At 49.6% G+C, this 8710-nt stretch overlaps 1 protein-coding gene across 1 annotated transcript; it reads left to right on the top strand.

The window, feature by feature from the left end:
- Positions 1-274: 274 nt before the first annotated feature.
- LOC103281924 (uncharacterized) lies at positions 275-8665 on the top strand. Its single transcript, XM_062962353.1, has 6 exons — positions 275-465; positions 2890-3255; positions 3735-3755; positions 4123-4212; positions 6983-7144; positions 8436-8665. The coding sequence occupies exons 1-6, from the start codon at positions 414-416 to the stop codon at positions 8459-8461; spliced, it is 717 nt and encodes a 238-aa protein (XP_062818423.1). The 5' UTR covers positions 275-413; the 3' UTR covers positions 8462-8665.
- The last annotated feature ends 45 nt before the right edge of the window (positions 8666-8710 follow it).

Raw genomic sequence — 8710 nt, 5'->3', positions numbered from 1 at the left:
ACGAGGTCTCTTCCAACTCCAGGATTCTATGAAACAGAATGAAGACTCCAACAGAGAGGAAAAGGCAAAGCTGAAACCAAGACAAGCAGGAAAGGAAGGGATTAAAGGACTGAACAGAAAGCACAGCAGGCCAGGCAGAGAGGGGTGTGTGTGTGTGTGTGTGTGTGTGTGTGTGTTCAGGCTTCATGGTGATGGTGATGATGATGATGATGATGATGATGATCGCGTGATGATAGTAATGATAGGAATCACGGTACCCGCTGACCTCACAAAGGCCGCCCGGCGTCGGCCGCAACGGGCCGCGCTCCCCTTTTCCGAGGAAGAGAAGAAAGTTAAAGAAGGGGAAGTGGAGGGGAGGGGCCACTGAGACCCCCGAGGGGAGCCCCGAAGGAAGCCCAAGGAGTCCAGGCCGGATGGGGGTCCTCCTCGGGGGCAAGAGCCCGGCGCCCTCCACCCTCCTGGCAGGTGAAGAAGGGAAGGAGAAAGGGAGGAGAAGAAGGAAGGAAGGAAGGAGAGAAGGGAGGGAGGGAGGGAGGAAATAGAGGAAAGGAAGGAGGGGGGGAAGAAAGGAATGGAGGAAGGAGGGAGGGAAGGAAAGAAAGAAAGAAAGAAAGAAAGAAGAAAGGAAGGAGGGAGGGAGGGAGGGAGGGGAGGGGAGGGAGGGAGGGAGGAAGAAAGGAAGGAATGAAGGAGGGAAGGAAAGAAAGAAAGAAAGAAGGAAGGAAGGAAGGAGGGAAGAAAGGAGGGGAGGGAGGGAGGGAGGGAGGGAGGAAGGAAAGAAGGAAGGAAACAGAGGACAGGAAGAGAAGGAAGGAAGGAAAGAAGGAAGGAAAGAAACGGAGGAAAGGAAGAGAAGGAAGGAAGGAAAGAAGGAAGGAAGGAAGGAAACAGAGGAAAGGAAGAGAAGGAAGGAAGGAAAGAAGACAGGATGGAACGAAGTATAGAAGGAAATAAGGGAGGGAGGGAGGGAAAGAGAGAAGGAGGGATGGAGGGAAGGAAGGAAGAAGAGAGGGTGGGAGGGAGGAAAGAAGGCAGGATGGAAGGAAGGATAGAAGGAAGGAAGGAGGGAGGGAAGGAAGGAAAGCGGGAAGGAAGGGAGGAAGGAAGGAGAGAAGGAAGGGAAGAGGGAAGGAAAGAAGAGGGGAAGGGAGGGAGGAAGCCATTGCCCGAAAACAAAGAGAGTTTCATCTATGCTGACGATCGTGCCATCACCGCCCAAGCAGGGAGCTTTGAAATGGTTGAACAGAAGCTCTCTGAAGCTTTAGGTGCTCTTACTGCCTGTTACAGGGAAAACCAGCTAATTCCTAATCCACCTAAAACACAGATGTGTGCTTTCCACCTTCCACCCCCTTCTGCCAGGTAGGAAAATACCATCCAAGCTTTCCCAACAGATGGCCATCCAGACCCTGCTTGAAAATCTCCAGAGAAGAATCCTAAAGCTGTAAAGATCATAGAATCATACAGCTGGAAGAGACCATATGGGCCATCTAGTTCAACCCTGTCATGCAGGAAAAGCACAATCAAAGCACTGACAGATGGCCATCCAGCCTCTATTTAAAAGCCTACATGTGGAAGGGACCCCAAGGGCCGTATAATCCAACCTACTTCTGCCAGGCGGGTAGAGATTATGAAAGGCCTCCCAACAGATAGTCATTCGACCCCTTACTTTACTTGCTGAGTCACCCTAGAACAGTGGTTCCCAAACTTATTTGGCCTACCGCCCCCTTTAGAGAAAAAATATGACTCAGCACCCCATGGAAAGGGGGTGTGGCTTTGAGGGGTGGGCGTGGCTCCTGCTCAAGAGGGCGGGGCTGAGTCTCTCCCCCAGTCCAAGATGCAGGGCTGGGAGGGGAGGTGGGCGGGGCCACAAATGGGCGGCCAGGACTGGGATGGGCGGAGTTGCGAGCTCCGAGGCAGGACTGAGCTTCTATCCCTGTTCTGCGGCGCCTGCCAGGATACAGGGGGTGGGGCTAGAGGAGGGGGCGGGGCCTCTTCCCAAGTGCCTGACAGGGCTGAACTTCTATACCCCGCCCTCGTGTTCTAACAAGCACCTCAGGGGTGCTGTCTCGCGCTCTTGGGAAGAGGCCCCGCCCCCACTCCTAGCCCCGCCCTTTAGTCCTAAAAGGCCTCTCAGGAGAGGTATAGAGGCTCAGCCCTGTCTCATGCTCTTGGGAAGAGGCCCCGCCCCCACCCCTAGCCACGACCTCTAGTCCTAAAAGGCCTCTCAGGAGAGATATAGAAGCTCAGCCCTGTCTCACACTCTTGGAAAGAGGCCCCGCCCCCACCCCTAGCCCCGCCCTTTAGTCCTAAAAGGCCTCTCAGGAGAGATATAGAGGCTCAGCCCTGTCTCGTGCTCTTGGGAAGAGGCCCCGCCCCCACCCCTAGCCCCGCCCTTTACTCCTAAAAGGCCTCTCAGGAGAGATATAGAGGCTGAGCCCTGTCTCATGCTCTTGGAAAGAGGCCCCGCCCCCACCCCTAGCCCCGCCCTTTAGTCCTAAAAGGCCTCTCAGGAGAGATATAGAGGCTCAGCCCTGTCTCATGCTCTTGGGAAGAGGCCCCGCCCCCACCCCTAGCCCCGCCCTTTAGTCCTAAAAGGCCTCTCAGGAGAGATATAGAGGCTCAGCCCTGTCTCGTGCTCTTGGAAAGAGGCCCCGCCCCCACCAAGCCCCGCCCTTTAGTCCTAAAAGGCCTCTCAGGAGAGATATAGAGGCTCAGCCCTGTCTCATGCTCTTGGGAAGAGGCCCCGCCCCCACCCCTAGCCCCGCCCTTTAGTCCTAAAAGGCCTCTCAGGAGAGATATAGAGGCTCAGCCCTGTCTCATGCTCTTGGGAAGAGGCCTCCAAGGGATGCTTTGCTGGGAGTGACGTCCCTTCCCTTCTTCTCTCCACAGCCTTCGTCCTGAGCGTTTGCTTCTTCTCGACCGAAGCCTTCATAAAGAGGACAGACATCACGATGGATCCACCAAATCCGGTGGCAGGAGGAAAAGTCCACCTCATCCCACACGACTTATCTCCCGCCCCAGTGATCTGCCGCTGGTTCCGAGGAGAAGATATTCTAAATAACACCATTTTGATCTTTTACTTCTATCCAGAGCATTTCATTTGGAATGCGACAGCCTTCACCTGGCGAGAGACCATGAGGTCCAACTGCACCCTTGAGATCGTAAACTTAAACTACAACGACACTGCGAACTATACAGTCCTGATAGAGGGGCCTTTGGGATTTCGGATGGGGATCGTGGAACTTGTGATTGATGGTAGGTCTCTTATTTATTTATGTACAGTATTTATATTCTGCTCTTCGTTCTCACCCCGAAGGAGACTCAGGGCAGAGTACAATGTACACATATATGGCAAACATTCAATGCCATTATTAGACATACAACATATAGACAGATACAGAGGGAATTTAACATTTCCCAGCTTTTGGCTTCTTGAGGGTGTCCTCGATTCTGGCCACAGGGGGAGCTGCCGCTTCATTGTCCTCTTGTGACACCGAGTCCTTGATGGTAGTACTTCCTCATTCCCTTCCGCATGCTGCCGGAAGTATTTTTATGATGTTGCAAATTAGTCAAATTAGTTAAATGATTATCTGTAACATGTTTGTGCAATCTGGCTATAACCTTTTGTGCAACATGACTTTCTGTAACATGTCTGTCCAATTTGCATAATATGGCTGTATCTACAACCTTTGTGTACCATGTTTCAACAGATTTATTTTCTTCTTTTTTGGCAGCTTCACCTCCTGTCGAACCTGGTAAGTCACAGCGTCTCCTTTTCCCTTTTCCTCCGTCCTGTCCTTGCCAGGTTGGTTTTCTTTCAAAGCGGCAATTGCGCTGAGAAAGAACATGGATTCCGGTGGGTGGGGTGACCCTTTGGGGTGTGTTTTGTATGGATGCCTTGCACCTTCTCCTGCAAAATGTCGGAGGTGGATGGGGACACGTAGAGTATCGAGTAAACTCCTTCCAAGGACCACAGCTACAGCATTCAAGGCCACTCCACCCTGAATCTCTCCCTTCTGCCTTTGCTCTTGAGTCTCCCAAGGCCCCCAATAGCCTTGCGAAGACCAGTCTTGGAGAAGAGTGATGTGCCGCACTCCGTATCATGCGCTTTCCTCTTTGCAGGCAAGCAGTTCAGCTGCACAATTGCTGGCATTCTCCTTGCGACCCTAGGTTCCACAATCATTCTGACCACAGCGGTTGTCCTCATTAAAGGTGAGTAAAACCCCGGGAGCTGTCAGGAGACACTGTAATCCAACTCTCAAAGACTTCTGTTCTGTGACTCTCCGTACCTGAGTTAAAGCCAGATTGCTACTTACTTTCTCCTTTCAGTAGCTGAATGGCAGTCACAAATTTCTGCAGCCTTCCGTAGTCCAGGGCTACCACCAGCCGTAAATCATTCTGCAGCTAATTGCCCCTTTAGCCTTATCGGCGCAGCGAAAGTGTGCTGGGCCCATAACCCGTGTCAAGAAATGGTTAAATTGAGACTGAATAACCTCTCGGTCTCAATCCCTCTCCTCCGATGTCCAGGCAGCTTACCAGATGCACGAACCAAACTCCAGACTTCTCAGTGTCAGCTGTAATCAGCGGCTTTAGTTTTATTGCAGATATATACATCTTATATACACAACTTTCTGGACCATAGCAATTCTCTGTCCGACTTCTTCAAAAGCTGGCATGAGAAGTACCATCCCACATTCCAGTGTTATCTTAAACATGACGAATATCCGGTCACGTATGGGAAGCTCCAACTGCTTCGCTCTAGCCATACATTTCCACTCTATGCATTTAACCTTTTCACTACTGGATTACAGACACACACACCGACAGCCAGCTCTAAAATATAAGTACAATATAATACTACATCAAAACAATTTCATCAACAGAACAATCCTGGATCCTGTCATGAATACTTTTCAAACATTACAAACCAGTCTCAATCCCTCTCCTCCAGCGTCCTGGCAGTTTACCAGATGCATGAAACAAACCCCAGACTTCTCAGTTGTCAGCTGTAATCAGCGGCTTAAACTTTATTGCAGATATATACATCTTATATACACAACTTGCTGGAGCATAGTAATTCTCTGTCCAACTTCTTCAAAGGCCTGCATGAGACGTACCATCCCACATTCCAGTGTTATCTTAAACATATCCTGTCACGTATGGGAAGTTCCAACTGCTTCGCTCTAGCCATACATTTCCACTCTGCATTTAACCTTTTCACTACTGGATTACAGACAAACAACAGCAACTTAAACATACTACATTACATTTTAAAACAATACAAAACCGATGATGTAAAAAGCAAATTACAGGTTATTCTGCAATCAATGGGTATAATCTCTGAATCGGACCAGATGGCAGTATGGGCTAGAGTAGGGCTCACATAATAAAAATAACATAAAGCCGGGGATGAAATGTGGCCAATAGAAAGGAATATAGGCCAAGATTACACCACTTCAACCTACTGTGCAGCTGTAAGGGTAAAACTATAAAAACAAGCACCAAAAACAAAATTGAAGGAGGTGGGTAAAGTGCAGACCAGGAATCCTGTTACAGCCAAAGTGGCATCTAAGGTCACTTCCAAGCCTATTGAGACCCCGCTACCATACAATGGCCAAGGTGGCATCCAGGGCTTCAGGTCACTCACTTTCAAAACCTGTTGGAACCACCACATTTTCAAGTCCTTACGGAAAGATGATATGGATGGGGATTGTCTTCTCTCTCTGGGAGGGTGTTCCAAAGACCACCACTGAAAAGGCCTCTCTCTCGTCCCCACCAACTGCATTTGAGACGGTGGTGGGATTGAGAGCAGGGCCTCACCAGAAGAGCTAATGATCTGCGCTGGGACATAGGGAGTGATGCAACCGTGAAGATAGGCTGTGCCCCCGGCCCTATCCCAGAGAGACGACCCAGAAGGAGACCATGACTGATGGTCCTGAAAACCACTGAGCAGTCTAGGAGAACCAGCAGGAACACCCTCCCCCCGTCTACCTCTCTTCGTAGATCATCCACCAAGATGATCAGTGCTGTCTCTGTTTTGTATCCGGGCCTGAAACCAGATTGCGATGGATCCACATAACTGGTTTCACCCAAGAAACGTTGGAGTTGTGAGACCACCACCTTCTCCAGAACCTTGCCCAAGAAGGGGAGTTTTGAAACTGGCCGGGAATTACTAAGTTGAGTGCGATCCAGTGCTGGTTTCTTTAACAAGGGTCTTACTGCCTCCCTGGAACTGTTTTGGCATTATGCAATATATAGACTCCACTCATACTCCTTTAATACAATTTCATTCAAACCATCTATATATATAAAAGAGTAATGGCATCAGGGCAGCGGACAAAACAACAAAACTACAGGCCCCCCAACCTCGAAATTTGACAACACAACCCATCATTCACGGCTCTGAGTCCCCTCGGGGAGAAGGGCGGGGTATAAATGCATGTAATAAATAAATAATAAATAACAGGTTGATACAACAAAAAGAAAAGAAAAATAAAGTCCTAATTACAGGGAGAGGAATAATAGTTTTTATCCAATTGCTGCCAGTTTGAAGGCTAAGCTCTGCCCACTTGGTCTCCTAGCAACCTACTCAGCCCAGGGGACAGGCACAGTTAGGCCTCACTTAGGCCTCTTCCACAGATTATCAGATTTTAACCGGATTATATGGCAGTGTAGACTCAAGGCCCTTCCACACAGCTATATAACCCATTTAGAATCTTATATTATCTGCTTTGAACTGGATTATCTTGACTCCACACTGCCATATAATCCACTTCATTGTGCATACTAAACATAAAGACAACCATACAACAGACATTCAATACCACTACTACCTCAACAATTTCTCACCAACACCACCAGACAAGCCAAAGCAACGCGTGGCCGGGCACAGCTAGTACATCATATTTCATGACATTCCTTTCTGGGTGAAGGAAATAAATGTGTGCCAAGGATTGACTGCCTTGTCTTCGCCTCCTTCCAGGTTCTCCTCGCTCAGAACTTCCAAGGGTGGCTGAAGAGATCAGTCCCGGAGTCAAACAGGCAAGCCGATACCAGGGTGGAAAAGGCAAGAAGTTTCCATCTCCAGTGAAAGCCCATGGTCCACAAGCTGTTGTCAAAGTGGAGGATAGCATGGAATCTGGCGGTGAGACTCTTGTGCTGAATAGGGCTGTGCGAACGATGAAAAAATGTTTCAAAACTCATTACAGAATTAGGGGGTGTCTTGTTTCTAAAGTGTTTCTAAAGCAGTGATTCCTAAAATGGGTGGAGCTAGGGAAGGGGGCGTGGCCTCCTTCCAAGAACTCGAGACAGGGCTGAGCCTCTATATCTCTCCTGAGAAGCCTTTTCGGACTAGAGGGCGGGGCTAGGGAAGGGGGCGGGGCCTCCTTCCAAGAACCTGAGACAGGGCTGAGCCTCTATATCTCTCCTGAGAGGCCTTTTAGGACTAAAGGGCGGGGCTAGGGAAGGGGGCGGGGCCTCTTCCCAAGAGACAAGGCTGAGCTTCTATATCTCTCCTGAGAGGCCTTTTAGGACTAAAGGGCAGGGCTAGGGGTGGGAGCTGGGTCTCTTCCCAAGTGCACGAGACAGGGCTGAGCCTCTATACCTCTCCTGAGAGGCCTTTTAGGACTAGAGGGCGGGGCTAGAGAAGGGGGCGGGGCCTCCTTCCAAGAGCGCGAGACAGGGCTGAGCCTCTATACCTCCCCTGAGGTGCTTGTTAGAACACGGGAGCTGGGTATAGAGGTTCAGCCCCGTCAGGCACTTGGGAAGAGGCCCCGCCCCCTCCTCTAGCTCCGCCCCCTGTGTCCTGGCAGGTGCTGCAGGACAGGGATAGAAGCTCAGCCCTGCCTCAGAGCTCATAACTCCGCCCATCCCAGTCCTCGCCGCCCATTGAGTTGATTGGTGAAACGTTCTGAAAATTGGCAGTCTTGCAGTTGCAAACGTGGCCTACACGTGAGATGAGTTTCATGCCAATAGGCCTAACAATGACTGGGAAACAAGCCTCTATAGTTTCCCCATTGGCGCCAATTGACCGAATCCTACCAAAACGAAAACAGAACCTCGCTCCCGATTCTGGGAATTTCCCAGTAAACAGAATGGAACCACAAACAGCACGGGTTTTATCGGGTCATACACCTCCAGTTAGAACCATAGGATCACAGAGTGGGAAGGGACCCCAAAGGCCATCCAGTCCAACTGTGTTCTGCCATCGAAGCACTCCTGACAGATGGCCATCCAGCCTCTGTTCAAAAGCCTCCAAAAAAAGGAGACTCCATTGGATTCAAAGGCAGTCTGTATTCCACAGATGAACCTTTCTGTCATTGAATCTCTCTTGCAATTTGAATCCATGGCTTCATTGTGTCAATCTGAGATCTATAGCGGGTTAACCCTACACTAGATTTCCTTAATGCCTATTTTGTAAAATAATGTATGTTTAGGTTGGTTGACATATTTTGTTGGATAATGCATTACGAAGCCAACGCAGAAAAAAATACAACCGACAACCAGCAAACAAGGAGAATCTGCGGAAAAGTCAGATCATGGAAAATCCCATGGATGTTGTCCAGGTTCCAGTTGAGAAATCCGTCTCCACAACATCATCTGCTGCTTTGGCGGACCACGCAATGACACGGCCTTGCTTGCAAATAAAATGGAAGAGAAACTATAAGGTTGCAATTGTGCATTTTATTCCCATTCCTCTTTAATAATTCCC

Source organism: Anolis carolinensis, unplaced genomic scaffold (genome assembly GCF_035594765.1).
Source record: "Anolis carolinensis isolate JA03-04 unplaced genomic scaffold, rAnoCar3.1.pri scaffold_10, whole genome shotgun sequence".
Classification (NCBI taxonomy): domain Eukaryota; kingdom Metazoa; phylum Chordata; class Lepidosauria; order Squamata; family Dactyloidae; genus Anolis; species Anolis carolinensis.
Note: the sequence above shows the minus strand (reverse complement) of the source record. Positions and strands in the feature narration are given on the sequence as shown.

Bases quoted from the DNA above. Each gene is read 5' to 3' on its own strand.
- LOC103281924 (XM_062962353.1), top strand. From the start codon at position 414: ATGGGGGTCCTCCTCGGGGGCAAGAGCCCGGCGCCCTCCACCCTCCTG. The intron at 3,756-4,122 runs GTAAGTCACAGC...TCCTCTTTGCAG, and splicing joins TTCACCTCCTGTCGAACCTG to GCAAGCAGTTCAGCTGCACA. The intron at 4,213-6,982 runs GTGAGTAAAACC...GCCTCCTTCCAG, and splicing joins AGCGGTTGTCCTCATTAAAG to GTTCTCCTCGCTCAGAACTT.